Here is a 20,595-nt window from a genome sequence, read left to right as displayed (position 1 = left end):
GGAACTAGTATAGAATTGAGGTTTGGCTCGACTCATCGATGCTGCCATCTAACAGAAGAGCTTTCCCTGCCCTTACCTTTTCTGCCGTAAAGGCCATTCTTTTGTAAGATGGAAGATTTCTGAAGCCGATACAACTGACAAACATTCTCTTCCCCCAGATATACCCACACCAACGGGTTAGTTCTTCATAAAGAGATGCTGTAAGAAGAAGAATAATACACATGTATGGATTCTTTCCTGCTGCTAATGAGGAAAAGATTTGTGTCATTTTCCATTTAGCATTACTAACGCTCCTGGAAGATGCATTGCTGTTCGTTAATTATGGTAGATTTTGCCCCTCTCGTCTTACGTCAAAAAGGATGGAACTTGAGCTAAAAAGGAGACAGATGACCCCTTTTAAACTCCTTATGCAATGCAATGAGATGGCAATTATGGCAAACAGATGTAAATAGATCAGTTCTTCTCAGTCTCACTCACAGCGCGGGCTTCACACACGCTTGCACTGAATTTCCCTTGTCTGAACAAACATATCTATATCTGTTGGTATTTCCCCTTGGAAGTCCGAAAACCGATGCATTTTGGCTGCAAACCTCAGGAGACATGTTATTACGATACAGACCTTGACGTATTATCACGATATAAACCTTGTGAATATGCGTTTATGCTTGGAAACCTTACAAAAAGGTTATATATGTAAGATTTTGGAATGTAAAGCAAACCATCTCAGTAACTGTCAAGTGAACCACAAGGTTTTTTCTGAGGCAAGGAACTGAGATTCCACTGACACAATGGTACAAATTACTTAGAGCGATCATTCTCGAATGGATAAATTACAAATGAATGCAGGCAGAAAACAAAAGCTAATCCGGTAGTCCATTTTAAGCTCCAGACATGAAGAGAGCCTTGCACATCTCGACTGTATCTTCTGGACTAGTCACTGCGACAATAGAAAGTAACCACTTATGATGGTGACAAATAAGGACGATTCATCTACCAAGACTTTAAGCCATTGATTCATACAGTAAGTATCCATTTTTGTCAAAATCATAAAAGTCTATGCTACTCAGTATCATGAATCCATCCACGATCTTTTTGGCCTGTTGCCTTATTAAAGGAAGTTCCTCGTCTCTTTGGCCAGAATTTGTGGAGAATGACTGGCATGGAGTACAAGAAAGTGCCAATATAAAAAAGGTTTGAGTAAGGTTAGAGATATTACCTGTATGACCTGTAGTCCTCTCAGATTCGAAAATCTCATAGTCGTTTCCACCCTGTCCAAACCAGAGAATGGAGGTCTCTGTTAGATGCACGAGTATGAAAGGACATCGGACTATACTCGAAAAGCTTTCATAACTTTCTATAGGGAAGGACATCGGACTATACTCGAAAAGAAGGTGACAGACATCAAAAAAAATATCGACCCAGAGCATTAATGGGAAGCAGACCTTGTAAGTTTTATCACCAAAGAAGTGGATTTCTGGGAACTCATCAAGGTACCTCAAGCAATATGTCTTATCCCAACCTTGAGGAAATACCTGATGTAGATTGTAGACATCATTCACAGACCAGCCAGGTAACAATCATTTGCCTTGTTGCTCGCTTAGTGAAGAAACAGTTTGTCTAGGTGAAGAGACATCACTTACATCAAAACTTATCTGGCCTCCTATCGAGAATGTCAAGTTAAGATGCGCAAATTTCTCACGTAGGACTGATACCATTTTGGGGCGTATATTGTGAACCTGAGAAATTGCAAAAAACAACCTCATAAGTTCATGATGATAGATCTTGAGCTGTACTCGATATGCCAATTTGGTTTTCAAATGGGACCGGTTTGGCAGAAGTATACAAATAGTATCAAAGATTGTACCTTGTCATATTTTTCGAATTCATCTCTTTCAACCTGGCTGCAGTTTCGCCCAATTGGAGATACATTCAACATCCCGTTTCTGAACTCTATGAATGTTCCCCTAAGGAATATTTTCAGAGTTAAAGGCCATGGAAACATAAAAATCGACCGAACAACTAATTCAAAGGCGTGGGTGCTGCCAACCTTTTTATCGGAATGTCCAGATCAGCAATGTAGTGAAGCGTAAAATTAATAAATTCCTGAAAATTTAAGAACATTCCATTAGAAAAAAAATTGTGCTAAGAGCTAAGCATAAACTAGGATGATCCTATTGGAAGCAATTGGCTTCACCACATGAGTTATTCCCGGTAAAACAAGACTAGCAAGAATATGACAGCCCTTACCTTCAGTTTTTCCTCTCCGAGAAACAACTTCAAGCTCTGGAATTTACAAAAACATAAAATTTAATCAGGCGGGCTGGAGAAACACTCCCAACACATACAAGGCCATTGAAAACTCTACCCCTGTTAAAACATTCAAAACAGCATTCAGCAAGCCTTCTTTTCTTAGTGGTGAGATAAAATTTCATTAATTAACTTATAAGAAACAGAATCATCAATCAAAAGTGACTACCAAGAGGATGCCTACAAAAAAATATTCACGGCAATTTAGCGAGCTGTTTGGCCAGACGTTGCTGAAAGAAAATAAAATGGATGCGTCATCTTTACCATTATTGGGCCGAAAGCTATTTACCTGCATGCCAATCAGCTTGCCATCTTTATGTGCCACAAGGCCATTCTCAGAAAATACATAGTCATAGTCATCAGTAACTGCACAAGTCCACAGAGCATTTAAGATAACTAGTAGCCTTAAGTGCACTTCCATACAAATAGAGATGAAAGCAACAGAAGCTAACCTGTCCTCCCAAGTTGCTCGGATATCTTAGAAAGGTCTGATCCTCCCACAACTCCGACTGTAACAACCTATAACCAGACTATGCAGTTTTTACAGCAGAAACCCAAAATCTTCTTTCCTGGGGGTTGAAGGTGGGAGAACACGACTGGAAGAGAAAATGGTCAAACAAAGTAAGTTACTCGTTAGATCAGTAAGAACCCACCTTTCGGAGTTCCTTCATCAACTCTAACATCAGAGGAGTAGCCACCTAGAGACCAAAATAGCACTAAATCAAAAACCAATTGGAAGACCCACTGTGCAACACAACACTATAATGTTATGACAAAAGTCAGCAAGCTCATCTTTTGAGGCTGCAAAAGAAAGATTGGAAATGCAAACCCTGCAGTTAGGTAAATGAGAGGAGATATTCAATACCTTTCGAGGAGCAGTGAGAGTTCCATCAACATCAAACAGAGCGACCAAACCAGGCTTTCTCGGAGCCATTGTTGTGTACTTCTGTTGCTGGGCATGAAGAAATAGCAAAGATTCAGATGTTCCAACATCTAAGGTCCAACATAACGTTCTTAAGAATATAGTTTAAATTTATCCAAACTGCAGTAAACTTTAGAATGGGTTACAATCCGAAGTTTTCGAAAGAAAATATACACCATATACAAACAAAATAAAGCTGGCTAGCCTATCAAAGAGAGAGTTAATCTTCCCAAGAAAGTTTTAATGACAAAATCAAGTAGTAAGCTAGTCATCCTCCAGGCTCCCCACATGGATTTCAAAATCAAATCTTACTTATATACTATAGATTAATATGATTATAAGATAATCGAGAGCTAAGCCCAATAAGAACTCAAGTTACATTGAGCATAAATTCAAAGTCCGGAGTTAACACAAACAATTCAAATCAAAGGCAAAATTCCCAATTTCGGCCGTTAAAATTGCGTAAGCTGGTAGACCCATTTTCAGTTTCAGCAGCAAAATCAACGGAGGAACTCAAACAGGACAGTATCAGGTCATATCATCCAATTCCACGCAGCAGTATAGGACTATCGAGCTTTCACAGAAGAAATGAGTGACTTACTTCAAAAGGAAAGGCAAATTTTGGATACGGATCAATGGGACTGGACAATGAATAGGATGGAATGAGATTCCTAGTTCCTAGAACTCACTGAAGATGCAGAGACTACTCATTGGAGCTTTGATAATGGCAACTCCCATGTATATAATAGAAAGCTGACATAAATAGCAGAGCTAGCTTATTTATCCTCACACCCAAAAAAAAAAATGTATATATATAATTTAGAGTATGGGAAGGAAGGGGGTAAGCAAGAAGCCGCTAAAAGCCAAGTTAAACCTGATAATAAGTGACAGTCGCTGGCCAGTTAATGCAAGAAAAAGAAAAGCTGCAATTTTTCATGGAGCAGTCATGCATTATCAGTTAATCGGAATAACACTGTCGCAGAACACATTCCATCACTACCATCAAGATTTAAGTGGAAATTTATGAACTTTAAGTTTGAAAATACATCAAACGATTGAGAGGTAAGCTACTAGAGGTAACTGACAGTCTTAAACAACAACATTACAGACCCAAGAAGCATCATTGCAGCTCGAGCGAAGATAAAAAAAACGAATGCCGTCCGACTACAGAGCAGCTCCTAAATCCTAAATCAACAGCAATGCAACTGACCCATGGCAAAGAAACGTGCTTCGGTGAGCTGAGCTAGAGCATGGAGGCAACGGAGCTTCGGACAAAAGCAATATTTGCCGAAACAGCAGAGCCACATGCAGCTCAGAAGAGAAGTTCTGAACTTGAGACCAAGCTAAACGAACACAAAACCCAATATCAAGACCCCCCAGATCACACCGCGAGCTAGCAGAAGCTCAGGGATGGGGATGCTGAACTCGATCACCGAATCTCTGTGCTAATCAGAGATCTCTGCCACCGCTGCTCGCCGGGAAATGGCGGAGATCAGAAGGGGGAAGAGGAGATCGGAGGAGACGAAATGGTACCTGTCGCCGGCCGGTGATCTGAGGTCGTAGAGAGGGATAGGTCTGTACTTCCTCCTCAGCTTTTGGAGGCACAGAGAGAGAGAGAGAGAGACAGAGAGAGTGCGGTGTGGTGGCTGAAAGGAACGAAGGACTGAGCCATCTGCACCGAAGGAAGCCTCTATTTTTTTTTTCTTTTTTCAAATAGAGTTATTATTGTTATTACTACCATTATGCTAAATAAATTTTTATCCTTCAATAGTGATAAAAGCTTGTACAGCCGCTCTCGGTCCTCATCTGCCCATGCACTTACATTGGATTTGATTTTAGAGTTCAGTAGTTCAGTTTTAATTTTAATTAGTTTATAATGATTGTATTATTGAATTATGAGAAAAAGTGTAAAAATGTAATGAATAGTTGAGAGAAAATAATGATTGTATTGTTAAATTGTGAAAAAAGTAATGAATAGTCGAAAGAATTTAATAGTAAAGATTGAATTAAATGGTTAAAAAATTAAAGAAAAAGAAAAAAAAGTAATAATTGTGTTGTTGAATTGAAGATAAATTGAGTAAAGTAGAGTATAATTTAAGTAAATGACGCAAGTGAAGTTAAATAAGAGAGGAAGGCGTTACCTTGCAGATAAATCATCGATCCTAAGGTCTTCATGATCAGGGGTTGCCGTCGTGTCCTTTCTCTTGCAATATGTTTTCCATTTTGGAAATCCATTTAGTAGGAATTATATTAACAGTCGCTCGGGCACGTTCCGCACGCTTTAGATTCGTATAGGTTCCCCCTGCTAAATAATGGCTGTCATCCTGCAAAATTCAAGGAAATTTTTTATACAAAATCAAGGTCATAATCGGCTTGCTAGTTGTGAGATGGAAAAGATTAAGCACTTACATTGAAGGAAAATCGGAGAATATGCAAAAGAGGGATAAAAGAAACTCGCTTATTGACCACACCAGACACCAGACATGCGTGCTGAACCAATTATAAAAATTCAGCAAAGAACAAAAAAAGAAAAAAAGAAAAACCAAGTTTAGAAAAGAGATATCTTTTAAGATCCCTTTCCATCGGCAAAATATCGATGGAATTCATTTGAATGAATAACAATCTATCTCAATAGTTATAAGTGAAAATATGTGAATCAATCGTAATGATAATTTTTTACTTTGTAACATTATAAATGAGTTTTATACAGTCAAATGGTTGAGCATACTCACTGAATATTTGCTCCTTTTGATCAGGAAAAAACCGTCCGAGCAACCCAAATCACTTATAAACAAAATCATCATCAGTATTACCATCACCCCCATGAGAGAACCAATAACTCATAGCCGTCCCAAAAGGCTAAGCCATCCCCAAATAATCAAATTACATGGAACAACTAATAAATTATTGTATAAGGACGATCAAAAGATTTGAGGATCTCTCAATATCGATGATAAGAATATAAAAGTAACCAAAGAAATATATGTACACGACATTAATTTCCTTATGAACTATTTAAGAAAGTAAATCATGGGGTTACAGTAGAACATAGTAACACACTGAATCCAACAAAAAAGAAAAATAGTAGCGCAATGATCTTTTATTAATGCACACAAGCAATGTCTCAAATGGAATTCCTACAACGACATTTCGCTGGACCTTCTCACTCTCCTCAACATAACTTGGAAGGAATTTCTTACATACTCCCATAAAAATAGTCCATTCCACTCCATGATCGATTCCTCGATGCTGATTGATTTTTGGGCCAGTAATCAAACCTACTAAGTTAATTTAGATCTCAACGTATTGACGTAACACTGCAATCAGCCTACCTGCAGCTATTTCATCGACTCCCAATCATCAAATAAGAACTAAAAAAGTAATAATGTTCAAGCAAGCAACTCACGTGGTCACGAAGAACCGATCCTTTGAAATTATTGACGGACCAAGTCACGGCGATCCAGGACGTGACGAAGCCCCGCACAATGACTACGTAGATTAGCATCGGAATCACCGTGTTCTGCTTCTTTTTCTCTGTCCGGAAATGTATTCATGCTGGAAAACACCGAAAGAGGAAGTAGGAGAGGGTGAGTAGATCATTAACTTGGGTAAAAAAATAAAAAAAAGAAAAGGTGAGTCGACGACTGGGAGTGAAAGGAAGCTGACGGAACTGTACGGGCAAGATTAGGTTGATGGAGCTTTTCATTCTTGAAGGTCGACGGGATTAAGGTCAAACAGTTAGAGAGAGGTGGAGAGAATGAGAGAGGAATGAAATCCCAGGTTCTTTCTATTAAATTTTCATTGGGTTTATACAGATTTGAATCTATTTTTACATAAAAGCTCAAGCTGATAAGTGGACATGCAACGCGTGGTCTATTTTTATCTATATGTTGTCACGTGCCTTTAAACATCCGCCCTCAACAACTGACCTAGAGTCGGGCTCATCTTCCGTGCTCGGACGAGGGGAACTAACATGAGGCGCTCTCTTTGACTACTCTCGATATTGGGTCGACATAATGTGAGCCCACGTGGATACGTAGAAGCGTAATTCGCTTTGATACCATATTAAATTTTCATTGGGTTTATACAAGTTTGAGTCCATTTTCACTTAAAATCTCAAGCTGATAAGTGGTGGTACTCAAATCTCATATAAACCCATGTATATTCTTTCATCTTTTCCATGTGAAATTTTGTAATTCTCAACATTTTCTTGGACATGAGGCTGCGGCAATCCATCCCCTTCTTCTCCATTTTGAACTAATGAAATACAATATTTATCATTTCGTATTGATCCATGAGATGGAGATGAACTAAAGATCACGTGTCACTTCCAAAAAAAAAAATGTTTTTACCCATTGAGAATGATAGAGATTAATAGAAGTTTATGCTACCATTAATGTCATGTGGCCAATAGAGAATCGACTAATATTGAGCTGAGAATTTGGTCATTTCACGAAATCGAGGTGATGCCATTCAACCAAATAAAGGAACGGCGTTTATTCTGGGCTCTTCATCCTAACATTATATATTATATATAGATAGTTAAATAAATATATTTTTATTTGAAACAAGATGGAACTAGGTAGTAGGTGCAGCCCCGCGTGTTGCGCGGGTGATTAGAGAAATTAATTAAATGTAATTATTTGATATATATATATGTGGATAATTATTTAATTTCTCGAGATTGAATTATATTAAAAACTTTTGATATTTATTTGAATTTTTTATATATAAATTTTAATATATATTGGACTGTTTTAATATAAAATTAATTGTTTTGATTTTATTAAAATTTAAATATTCAAATATATGAATTCCTTTTTGAATAATTATCTGAGTAATTGAGAACACACATAACCGCAAGTCCAAGGTTCGCGATTGGAGCTCTCACAATTTGCACTACGCTCAACCATGAGTTGATGACTACTGAATGAAGCTCTCATGCTTCGTGCTTCAGCTTTTATATATTACAAATAGATTTTTGTATAAAACTTTTAATATTTATTGGAATTTTTAATATAAAATTACTTTTTTTGATTGTATTAAAATTGAAATATTCAAATATACGAATTCCTTTTTGAAGAAATTAACTATATGAGTAATCAAGAAGACACTTAATCACGAGCTAAGGGTTAGCAGTTGGAGCTCCCACAATTCCCCCTACCATCAACTACGAGTCGAGAGTTAGTAAATGGAGCTTTCATGTTTCGTGCTTCAGTTTTTATATAATATAAATAGATATGAACAAAGAAAAGAAAATCAACATTTAAAAAGAACTTTTTTAACAATTTATTATATACAAATTTTGGTTCATGTTTAATTTCGAACAAACATTTCAATTTATATTTCATAAATGACGCCATTATTTGAGGAAAAACATTGCCAACTGCTTCACACATCGAGAAAATCTTAAATAGTCATTTCTTAGATGACACGTATCATGGCATAACATAGCATATGTGAAATCATATTGCTTTTCTGGTCGAGACACTTGTAACTTTCTTGTCGTTTCATCAACTGAAATAGGTGGGTTGCACAGTAACTTGATTGATAATCATAAAATTCAATTTCTTGATTAATTTTTATTATCTATATAACATAATGTATTTGTAAAAGATGAGTAGATTTTATTATATGTATAGATATTATTAATTTTAAAAATCTATAGCATCAATATTAACATCAAAATATGTATATATTAGTATATATTTTCTAAAAGGAATTTTTAGGTTTTTATTCATTATTTATATTTTAGATTTTTTTAATAAGATAATATTTTTAAAGATATCTCATCATAAAATCTGATTTCTTGATTTCTTTAATTTTATAATTTATATAACAATATGTATTTGAAATAAATGAGAAGATTTTATTATATGTATAGATATTATCTAATAATCTTGAATTTTTGAAAATAAAAATTAATGTTTCATCACATCAATATTAACATGAAAGTATGTATATATTAGTATATATATTTATACACAATATAAAAATATCAATATATGGTTGCGTGGATAACCTTCAGCATATATAGTAAGAAAAAGTATATATAAATTATATGCTTTATAGATATCTATTTTTAAAATATAGATTAGATAATATTTTATAGTTATATGAGTTGTATTTTTGTTCAAAAAATAAATTAGATTTGTTCACCAAAAAAGGAAAACAAATCTGATTATATTTTATCTAAATTCGATATGATAATTATAAATAAAAATTATCATACACATTTATTCAGTTTTCAAACAATACGTCTACAACTAGACGTGAGCTCTCGAAACGTATGTTATCCCCATATGTAAGTGAGTTGATTAAATTTATGTTTTGATTTTTTGATTTTTCTATAATTTTTTCTCTTTTTTTATCATATTCTTTCTCAAAATTAGTGATGCGAGTTTCATCTCTCGAAAAACTACACATATACGCAAGCTCTAAAAAAATAAATTTGTAAACCGCTAAATGATAGGATTGTTTATTTTATTATTTTTTCACTTTTAATTCTCAAAGGAATTTTTCTTTTGATTTTTAATTATAATTTCTTTTCAGATTGATATATTATCTCGTGTAATGTACAGGTTCTAAGACTAGTAAATAGATATGGAAAGCCCCCTTATAAGAATCGGACGTCAAACCTCTTGATCTCAAGAGGAAGATAATTGGGCCGAGACTGACGCTTCTGTAGGCCCAGTCAAGGAGATGGACATGTTGGCCCATCAGCCCAACCCCGTTTCCCCCGCCAAACGGCCTTTCGGCCCAGAACAGAAGGTTGGTTCCAAAACGACAGTCTCCTTCCGTAGTTCCTCGTCACCATCTCCAGCAAACTCTGAAGCTTGCCTCCCCGCCCTCCTTCTCTCTTTGCCCATCGGCAATGGCGAAATCCGGTTCCTCGTTGTCGCAATTCCTGAAGCGCTACCTGAAGAAGCCATGGGAGTTCACCGGCCCCCAGACCTCGCCGGAGTACCTGCCATCAGTGCCCAAGGCGACGGAGTACCGGATCCCCAGCCCCGCTACGTTCCCGCTCAAGGCCATCGTGCCGACATCCAACCCCGAGACCGTGTACGATATCAAGTACTTCACCCGCGACCAGCGCCGCAACCGCCCGCCGATCAGCAGGACCGTGCTGAAGAAGGCCGACGTCGAGAAGATGATGAAGGAGAAGACCTGCTTCTCCGTCGATGAGTTCCCTAGGGTTTACTTGACCGACAAGGTCGAGGAGGACGACAATGCCATTGGCGGCGGCTACCAGAAATAGGTCCCATTCGCCATCTTCCCCTCTCTCTTGAGCTGAAAATTGGATGCTTATCTGCTCGTCTATTTGCCATGTGACTGTTAGCATTCTGATCGGAAACCGGAAGTAGAAGTCAATTACCTTATGTGGTTTAGCCGTGATGATCTTTATCGAACCTTCAGGAATCGGTTTGTCAATTGAAATGCTGCGATTTGATCAGATTAAGTCTGCAAACTTGGGCATAGCAGAGGTGTAATTTTTCGGTCATCAATAAATGCATAGACCTATTCGAGTTAGATGTCAATTGTCTGGGCTTGACTGTTCATTCATCGAGCCTAAATTTCCCAAATTTCTGCCATTTTGCCTTCTATTTAAAGTAAGGTACTTAATCCTTCTTCTTGTTGGAGCATTAGCTCACCTGCTTAGCAGTAAAAATCATTGCTTTTGGGTTCCATTTTCATGGCTGAAAGAGTATTGCCGCAATAATGTACCAAGCCCTTCTTCGTATCGAGTGATAAATGCGAGTAACATATTAGAACCATATTGTAGATTTATTGCCTTTGGCCAGGCACCAGACTCTTTATTCGAACGCCACATGTTTGATCTCATAGACATTAGAAGGATATACTGTCTTTCCCCTCCCTACCCCCCAAAGCTTCTCTGCCTCACCTTAAGGGAACAATAGTACGCTGTGTCTGGTTCAGAGACATCACGTAGCTGTTCCTTTTTAACATCGTCTGTGGTTCGGGTGACAGCAAATCTAAATTCTGAGATAGCTGAAAGTGTAATTGCATATGAAATTGCAGTATATTGTCCCTCTTTGGCTGCATCAAATAATATGTTGCCTGAATGCTACCTTCCCCTTATAATTTGTTTGGATTTACGTCATTATAGTGCATAGTTGCAAAATGGTCTCTTTATCTATATGGGTCAGAGCAAGTTTACCCTCTCCATTCAAAGTTCGAGGATTGAATAGTTGGCTTGAACCATGCACAGCTGCATTACTTCCATTTCCCTCTATCTCCATACCACTTGAAAAGGAATTCTCTACACGTAGAGTAACACTCCCTGTCCAAATCCGTCCAACAAAACAAAGCGTCAAAAACACACCTCTCCGGTGGTTGCTGTAGCTGATGGCTTAAGAAGTTTCGAGGCATCTTATCAGTTGTCTGCGTTTACCTTTTGTGGACTTTGTATGTTAGTAATACATGAATTTTGGTCGGTACAGTATTGTCGGAATTATAGCTAAGAATCTACACTAGCTGGTTGGTTCTTAGTTGGCTAATGAAATTAGTCCCTAGAGCATTTCTCAGCTACCGGAGTACTAAGTTAGTATGCAATGTAATCTACTTTATGCTTGAGATTATTGACCCTGAGGTCTTGTCAAGCTCTGCAATTTCTGCAAAGTTAGTTAACTTTTCTGTCGCTTGCCTAGTCCTTTTACATTGAAGCAGCCCCCTCAAGTGGGGAAGCACTCTCTGAGTATTAAGTACTATTTACTTGAGTGAATTCGTTCAAGTTCAGAAATTTTATTGAAAGTTTTGCTCCTTAACAGGTTTGGCGAGCCGTGCCAACGTAGCTTGATCCAAGAATCCTCCTCCAGTCCTGTTTTATGTTGCTTCCCAATTTAAGATCCGCAATTCTTCCGGGCAATTGAGTTCTGTTCACTGTCAATAATGGTAGCTGATGGCACTTCTGATGTACTGCTGCTTCTTTTACTTCCTTCTGTATCTTGTTTGTACAAATTCCAAATGCATTTTGCAGTTTGGTGACTGAAACCTCCGGAGTTCTTCAGACCCCTTAACAAGTTTTTTCTCCCCTAAACCTATTTATGGAAACAAAAAGGGCATTTCACTTTTAACATTTCCTACTATTACCTCTGATGGAACCAGCGAGAATTTAGGTTGCTGTACATCTCTCCTTACTGCCTTTTCTTACCCGATGGCCTTATGCAGTTTCTGTAAATATCACGAGAAGCACTGGTCCAATGTAAATGAGAGAGGTCCAAGTCTCTCATATCACGGTAGTATCAGGTTAATCACTGCTCCAACCATTCTAGTGTTGAACTTGTGGGCCATGGCATATTCAAAACGAAACTGTTCTTCACAAACCCGGTTTTGCATGTGACTATAGATACGGTTAACGAGGCAGGGTGAGGAACCCAAAACGAAGACTTGAAGTTTGCTGCCATTACCAGAAGAGAACTGCGAGTCACCCTGTGATTGTTTAATTTCTGAGTCTTCATATTACTGAACAGAGTGACTGTCTGGGACTGAGAGGGACACCATGGCTGTAGTAGTTTGCCGAAGCAAACCGTGAGTTGCTCTGACTCAAAAGGGAACTTCAAAGTTCGTCTTTTGCTTCTTCTTTCACTCTCTCTGAGGCGACATTTAATTGTGTTATCAGTCTTTGGGGCCTGCTTTTGATAGGGAAGTTCCAATGACAGCTCTATTATCCTTTGTGGGGTTGAAGGAAGAAGAGAGGAGGAGCCAGAGGACAGATTTAAAAGGCGCTGCCTCTCTGCACTGTGGCTCTGTTAAGTAGGTGAAAAAAACAGATAGTGATTCTCTTCCTCTTTTTTTCCCCTTCCGATAACACTAAATCGAGGGGTCCCAGCCCCTAACAGCCTAAACCCGAAACCCGGAACCCGAAACGGAATCGCCTCACCAAATCCCTTCTGCTCATTCTCCATTATCACACGGTAAAATGCTCCCGATAACATCCTGCAACGAGCTGAAGTTTTGTCTTAACAGATATTTCATGCTGTGCGGCGCAGTAAGATTATCTAAGAACTTAGTAATATCACCGAGCAGCACGTATCCGGTAAAAGGTATCATTTCACAGTAATTCGGAGTCAATTTCTAACAATTTTGTGCGGATCTTCTGGTAAAATAAATTGTTGGCTATGTAATTTTGCATTATTCAAGCTGCAGTGCAGCGTGCATTCATTGTCCGGATCAAGATTGACAGAAACAGCCTTAATCTGTTCATTTTTATTTTTATCGATGAGACTGTGCCGCATCCGCAATCAATTAGCTGGGATTATTTCTCGCTCGGACGTTGGCTTACTCTCTCTCTGATCAGTGGCCTCAAATTATTCCGAATGGCTTTCAAATCCCTATCCCTATAGTAATTATTATCGTATAGATTAAATCCATTCACTGACAGCACAATGTATCGGCTTATGCTATATTTCGTCTTTTCATTTTTCATTTAATTTCATTATAGGTTCTTTTTTTCTTTTTTACACTTTATGTGATTTCTTGTTATATATATATATATTACTAGTGACGGAGCCCGAATAGAACGTGATTCTTTTATTTTTTTATTTTTTATTATATAAAATTAAATATTGCTATACGTTGTTAAAATGATAATTTAAAATCAATAACTATATACTATATTACTATTATATATAAGATTAATAATATTATTATTATTTTACGAATAAGATAACAAAAAAATAGTACATTACAAATAAAAGCGGTGATTTTTTTTTTAAAAAACTAATGTCTGCCAATTTGAAAGGAGATTATGCATAAAAAATTTCAGCCACGTTACATCGTGGTAATACATCATGTCTTAAGTTAACTACATACATAAATTGGAAAATTAATCCAAAAATTTTATAGAAGTTTACATGTTACAAAAGTAAAAAGTTAAAGAACTCACTTTTCATGTCTAATGGTAGACGTATCAAAATAAGGTCATGTGGGTACGAAAAATTAAAGAATCCACATACACGTATAGCACATCATATCCATATCTATAAAAAGAATATATAATTTGATTTGTTTTTTGAGAAGTAAATATAATCTTATGTGATTTTTTTTATCGAGATCTTTTCAAAAAATATTTGTAATTTATAAAATTAAAGATCGAGAAAGTAATGAATGTTCCCATAAGTCTAGATTTATATCTATGTGTTTTTAAAACATCAAGAAAATAACGACAATCTCACAAATATATATTTATATGTTTTTAAAGCTTTTAAAAAAATAAAAATTGAAAAATTCGTTTAAGAAAAGCTAAAAAATCGAGAATAATGATGGATTTCACAAATTTATATTTATATATTTCAAAATAAAATCGAAAAAATCTTTTACAAAAAAAGCTAAAATAATTGAGAAAATAATGATCGGTTCACGAATCTACATCTATATATTTTAAAAAATTTAAAACTTGTTTGAAAAAGAAAAACCAAAAAATTGAGAAAATTCCATTCAGCAATCCGGATATTCCGAGGTCATCAGACTGGATCCATTACACCTCCTCTTTATATAGATATATATATATATACTTGGGTGTGGTTGGGGACCGTGTCGATCATTTTGTGGGCATGGTAACAGACTTGGAGTTCAAGAGGCAAAAGACAAAGCCATCCATAGATAACAGAGAGAATCATTGGATGCTTCTTGGATCGGCAAACAACTTCGGAACCTGCACCTGTTCCATCCCATGTCAATGCCTGTTCTCTTTTACGACGTTAATATTTATATTTATATTTATGCGAAGCTTTATACATGCATATATATATATATGTACTGGCCAATCAATTCAATTGCTGTAGATATACTTCCCTTCATAATCGACCATCAAACTTTACATTTTTGCACCCTCTAACATTTCATTTTCCGTCACTCTCTCTGCGCCCCCCCCCCCCCCCCCCCCCCCCCCTACCCAACAAAATTATTGCTTCCCAAAGGGAACTGGAATCTCTCCCATGTCATGATTATCATGAATGCTAGCTGATCTTGCATTCGTAAATGACACTCCAATGGATCCATCTGCTTCTTGAATCGGTTAATTTCTATGTAGATAACAACTAGCTACAAACTATCCTTCGAGAAGGTCATTCGGCCCGGACCATGAAAAGGGTTGTAGGACGAGGTCGTTGACATTAACGTTCCTCTCTATGTAATATATCCCAACCCCACAACTAATGAAGCCAAACTGTATCGACAGGACTTTAAAAATCGGCATTGGAGTCGTCACATATGATGGACGCTGGGTATACTTCTTCGAGGATCGATCCCAGTCCAATAAATAAAAGCAATAAATAGAAAATTATGATAATGATCAGTTACTCAGCTCTATGCCAAAAAAAAAAAAAAATCTCACTGCCGCATTACATACTCAATGGTCCTCCTGTCTCTCTTTTTCTCTTCTGCAAGTGATCAGATTGCTTTAAAGAACCCCCTTTTTTGTTCTTTCCCTTCAAGATTTCCATTTCTAAATATCGATGGCCCTAAATCATCTAAAAGATTCAATTAGCTACATATGACATTTGGAGCTACAGTTCTATATATGTCCTGGCTACTGGCTAGCAGATCTTATACATGCATATAAATATAAATATACATACATATATATATATATATATATATATATATATGAATTGGTTCCAACAGAACAACTTCTTACTTCTTCTTCTTCTTCAACGTACATTCTGTAGATTTTTAGGGTTTCCACTTCAGTCAGCCTAGCTAGCTAGCTAGGGCATGTACTTGAAAGACATAAATGCTTCAAGTACATATGAAACCATCTGTAAAAGCTCTTATTTAAGTCTAATGAAGTCAATGAAGCTGGGGAAATATTGGAGCTCTCATTTGCAGAACTAAATTGCTCCAACGAACAGAGAATTTGCGATCTAGAATGAGGAGTTCATCGGCAACTGGTCCTTCAACTATATGGTTTGGAGATAACGAGTCCAAAATATGTCATGCAAAGATGTGATGGTCAAGCGATTGATAGAGACTTGTCTAGGGCGTATGTCATGTCCTCGGCCAGTTCAACTTAACTTAAGAGATAATACTCATGTATTTTAGGTTATAGATTTGCTCAACTACATATGATGAATGGTTTTATCGGACAACGATCATGGAAAGAAGGGTTTATCTACTTCCAATATATTGAGTTTTTTAAAGTTACATTTTTATAACAATATTAATTGTCAGTACAGTTTTTAAAATTTACTATTTACGGATGGATCATACTTCTTTTCATATGCATTTTGGGGGATTTTATTTGGGTAATTATACTGACCGACAGTACTACTTTTGAAAATTTACTGTATGATTTAATTCGGCCGACGTGTCACAACCCACGTGATCGAACCCTTACCGTATCCTTTTTTTTCTTTTTTCTTTTTTTTTTCCTCCCTTTCCTTTCCCTATCACACCCAAGCAACATGGGGGTATTTTTAAATTCCAGCATCTTTCTTTCACATTATCTATCATCTTCATCCCCAAATTAACAGCCCTCTTGCATTACTGAATCCCTCCAAAGAAGAGGAGAAACATAGATATTCCTTTTGCGTTCTAGCTACTTGGTAGGCTCTTAGTCTTATCTTTTGTTGGATCGAGGCATTTGCTGATTGACACACTGTACGGCTTAAGTTGTTCAGCCACCAAGAGAGATCGATTACCAGTTTCTGAACTTATAATTCTGCCCGAGATCATGCTTCTGGTGGCCGTTTGAAGTTCGTGTGTTCGTGCTTTTGGGTGCCAAGAGAAGAAGGTATGAGAGAACTAAACTCTCTTTAGATGGTATCTACTGTTTAGTTGGTGATGTTGATCGATATCTTGAATTCGCCAGGAATTTGTCGAAGTTGTTTTCACCAAACCCTCTCTTTTCGTTTCTCGGAGAAAGATTTAGCTATTAAACCTAGCAATTGATGATTAAGCTTACGATGTTGTAGCTTTCAACTTTCAGGAGATACAATAATTCAGTAGTAATTGCAGTTTTGTGTTATTATGTTATGATTAATGGACAATGACACATCCATGGAAATTCTGTACTTCTGGGATCAACTTAGAGGAAGATAGAGCCACTCATTGCTTCAGTTACTAACCCTAGCAATTAATATTCTTGCCTTTGTGTTATCAGTTGATTTCTTGCAAGATGTTTAGCTCGGAATGACGATAAGAGGAGTATGAATGCAAGTTCAAGAGAAAAGTGTGATTTTTGGGCCAAGGAAGAGAGAGATCAACACCCGGATCGGCTCTCCCTGGTGCCGTCCAGTTCAAGACGGTGGTCAGCATTTAGGAACCCAAGAATTGTCCGTGTCTCACGTGCCCTCGGAGGCAAAGACAGGCACAGCAAGGTTTGCACCGTACGAGGCCTGAGGGATCGTAGGATCAGACTCTCGGTACCCACAGCTGTTCAGCTGTACGATCTGCAAGATAAGCTTGGAGTCAGTCAACCCAGCAAGGTAATAGACTGGTTGATTGATGCTACCAAGCACGAGATTGACAAGCTCCCTCCTCTTCAGATGCCGCCCGGGTTTGGTGGATTCCCTTTAGTCTCTCCCGACCTTTTGGGTGCCTCCCGGTCATCTCTCGCTCCCTTCTTCGATGCTGGTAGTTCTACTTCTACATTGTTGAAGCACGGGTTGATTAATCCGCTATTCTCCAGCAAAAACAATATCAACATCAACGATAACTTGGAAGGTGAAGACATGGCATCTAGATCAAAGTACTGGGACGTGAACGATGTAATGAGGGCAAAAGGTAAGGAGGTCGAGAGTCGGGAATTTCATCTTGAGAAGGCTAAGTTTGACGAACCAAACATTCCAGCTCGGCTCAATTTCCTTCCACTTCCCAGTCTCTCTTCACACACCATATCCTTATCTCATCAACTAGGGACCCAACTCGGGTTCATGCGGCAAAGTGATCATCAAAACCACTTCACCGGTGATGGCAGCAGTAACATTGCTTCTTCGCTGTCTCTCTCTTCGAACATTCATCATCATAATCCTTCATACTTCACGACATCGACGCCGATTATTTTTCCTCCATATAATAATGCCCCGACCAATCCTCTAGTAGCTGAGAGTAACTTCCAATTGTTCAGCTCAGGTTCCATGCCGCCTCTTCATCTATTCGGATCATCAACAAGACCGATCTTGGGCGAGTATGTCAAGTTTCTCTGCCAGGAAAATAAGACCGAAAACCCACCAAGCATATGATAGCTTTGGTTGGATGCCTCTTGAAGCTTCAAAGTATCAAGTTCTAGCTAGAAGCAAATGTATCAATTCATATTGCGTTAGTGATGTATTACTTGGGTAAGTGATTCGTGCCTTGAGACACCAGTCCTTTGATATATGGTTTACAGTTTTAATTACCAAATCAGACTGCGATATTAGTTTATCGTAAGTGATATTGATATATGTATGCCAAGTACAATTACTAGGTTTTCTGTTTATTGCCAAACATATATGAGTGAAATTAAAGTTATGACTCTCTTACAATTTATATATATTGATCAGTGCGGGAAACTTTATTCGATTTTCCTTTGTATATATGCCCTCTATAAGCCTTATGATCTTGTGTGTATATACTCGTTTGGTAGTTAAGTTCCACATAGCACAAAATGATATACACATCGTGTTGGTTAAAATATCATTACATATCATGCGCTTTAGTCTTGGCACCTTGTATAAAATCTCCGAGCGTCCTCAATGAATCGGCATGCGTCGTGTACATGCTTAACCACTGATGATGTGCAAAACTTATGCAAATATGCAAGCAGAAATAATCAATATTCGGTTGCAATTCATTTCTATATATCATTAATGTCTTGAGTTTGGTAATAGAGTTACAAGGAAAGGAGATATATATATATATATATATATATATTATAATTTTTCTTGTTTTGCTCGTTCATCCATAAGATAAAACATGATATATCTATATATGTGTGTAGTTCAATGTTGGTTCAAATCCAATGGCTTCTACTAGCTCATCTTTGTCGTCAGAGAACTCTTCATTTGCTTCAGTTGACATGAGTAAACGGGAATAGTTCTCCGATCCAGTTCACAAAGTGCGCCCATGAACGTATATATATCTCTTTTACTATAATTCAATGGTCCCAAACCGGTCTATGAATTGAATCGTCAAATATCCATAAGTAGATAAGCTGGAATGAAGACACCTATATATAAGACAGGAAAAGGAAAAGAATCGGAAAGAAGAAAGCAGAAAGAAGAAGATATATTGAGGAGAGAATGAATAATTGTTAACAATGATGATGAGGATGTATCAGTTGTGCACTGAGGCGCACACACACACTTCATCGTCCAAAGTGCAAGTGTTCACTTGATCCAAGAAAGTTGGGGGGTGGGTTAAAGTAAGAGAAGAGAAGAGAAGAAAAAAGAGGGCATCAAAGTGAAAAGGCTGCCATTAATTTTTTGGTGGTCCTAAAGAGTAGAAGGGCATGCATGCATTTGCAGCAAGCAGTAAGGCCAAAAGAGGGAAAAAAAATCAATATAATATAATGTAGATACTTATATATGTGTGTGTGTGTGTGTGTGTGTATACGTATATACAGAGGGACATCTGTTTGCATGTGTGATGATAACCGATGAGGCAAGCCATGGAGACCATATATATGGATATTCCTACTGTTCGTGCACCATGCTTAGCTATACCAAGCGTGCTCTTGCTCCAGTTGCTTTTTGCCTACCAATATTCCTTTTTATCTCTTTAGTTATGCGCAAAGACGGGCGAACCTTCTGGGGAGCTGTGGTACAACGAAAAAGCGCTCTTATATGAGATTACGATCCATACACAGCCCGCGTTAATCGATCAGACTGATCAGCCTTCATGCATGAGAGGACTAATATATAGGATCTCCTGCTTCCAGAGAAGATGTAAACTAGCCAGGTAGGTTTTGAATTCGATAACTCGAGAATTATAGTAACCGCCTGGCGTTCCAGCTGGAAGGATTAGTTTAATAGCTTGTAGAATATATACTTTCGGTAACTTTTCTATGTATCCATAGACACTGCTACCGGTACAACAGAAACCAGCTACTCTACATGGTCATTGCGCCGGAGACATATATATAGCTAGCTAGTAAGTTTCGTATTCATTTGCAATGTTCAATAAAATTTTTAACCATATGACATATTTCGTCTACGTTTTAATTCATTAGTTGGGATTAACTGTTAATTAACTCTTGTTCATCGTTAACAATAATTCATACTTCGGTCTTTGTGGATCAATAATCCCATGAATATATGCTTTTAAGTCTTCCATGTGAAAGTAAGAAATATAAATTCCTACCCTTTTCTCTCTTTGACTCACTTTATTTATTAATTTGTTTTGGTAATGTGTCGACGGTGATAATG

At 37.4% G+C, this 20,595-nt stretch overlaps 3 protein-coding genes across 4 annotated transcripts; 2 read left to right on the top strand and 1 right to left on the bottom strand.

Moving 5' to 3' along the window:
* Positions 1-628: 628 nt before the first annotated feature.
* On the bottom strand, positions 629-4,936 carry LOC116187663 (phosphomannomutase-like). Of its 2 annotated transcripts, none has more exons than XM_031516537.1 (12): positions 4,763-4,936; positions 3,173-3,259; positions 2,961-3,005; positions 2,760-2,826; positions 2,597-2,673; positions 2,248-2,283; positions 2,048-2,103; positions 1,865-1,964; positions 1,641-1,736; positions 1,443-1,532; positions 1,217-1,268; positions 629-937 (listed from the first exon to the last, which is right to left on the bottom strand). In XM_031516537.1, exons 2-12 carry the CDS (start codon positions 3,239-3,241, stop codon positions 879-881), a joined length of 747 nt encoding a protein of 248 aa, XP_031372397.1. In that variant the 5' UTR covers positions 3,242-3,259; positions 4,763-4,936; the 3' UTR covers positions 629-878. The 2 variants fall into 2 exon arrangements, with proteins under 2 accessions (XP_031372397.1, XP_031372398.1); XM_031516538.1 differs by having other exon boundaries at positions 3,173-3,253.
* A 5,094-nt stretch (positions 4,937-10,030) lies between these two features.
* LOC116189516 lies at positions 10,031-12,326 on the top strand. The gene is made up of 2 exons (XM_031519202.1): positions 10,031-10,487; positions 12,019-12,326. Exon 1 carries the CDS (start codon positions 10,104-10,106, stop codon positions 10,485-10,487), a length of 384 nt encoding a protein of 127 aa, XP_031375062.1. The 5' UTR covers positions 10,031-10,103; the 3' UTR covers positions 12,019-12,326.
* Positions 12,327-16,678: 4,352 nt separating this feature from the next.
* Positions 16,679-18,700, top strand: LOC116187206 (transcription factor TCP17). Its single transcript, XM_031515836.1, has 2 exons — positions 16,679-16,982; positions 17,352-18,700. Exon 2 carries the CDS (start codon positions 17,398-17,400, stop codon positions 18,430-18,432), a length of 1,035 nt encoding a protein of 344 aa, XP_031371696.1. The 5' UTR covers positions 16,679-16,982; positions 17,352-17,397; the 3' UTR covers positions 18,433-18,700.
* The last annotated feature ends 1,895 nt before the right edge of the window (positions 18,701-20,595 follow it).

This window comes from Punica granatum, chromosome 8 (genome assembly GCF_007655135.1).
Source record: "Punica granatum isolate Tunisia-2019 chromosome 8, ASM765513v2, whole genome shotgun sequence".
Lineage (NCBI taxonomy): Eukaryota > Viridiplantae > Streptophyta > Magnoliopsida > Myrtales > Lythraceae > Punica > Punica granatum.
Note: the sequence above shows the minus strand (reverse complement) of the source record. Positions and strands in the feature narration are given on the sequence as shown.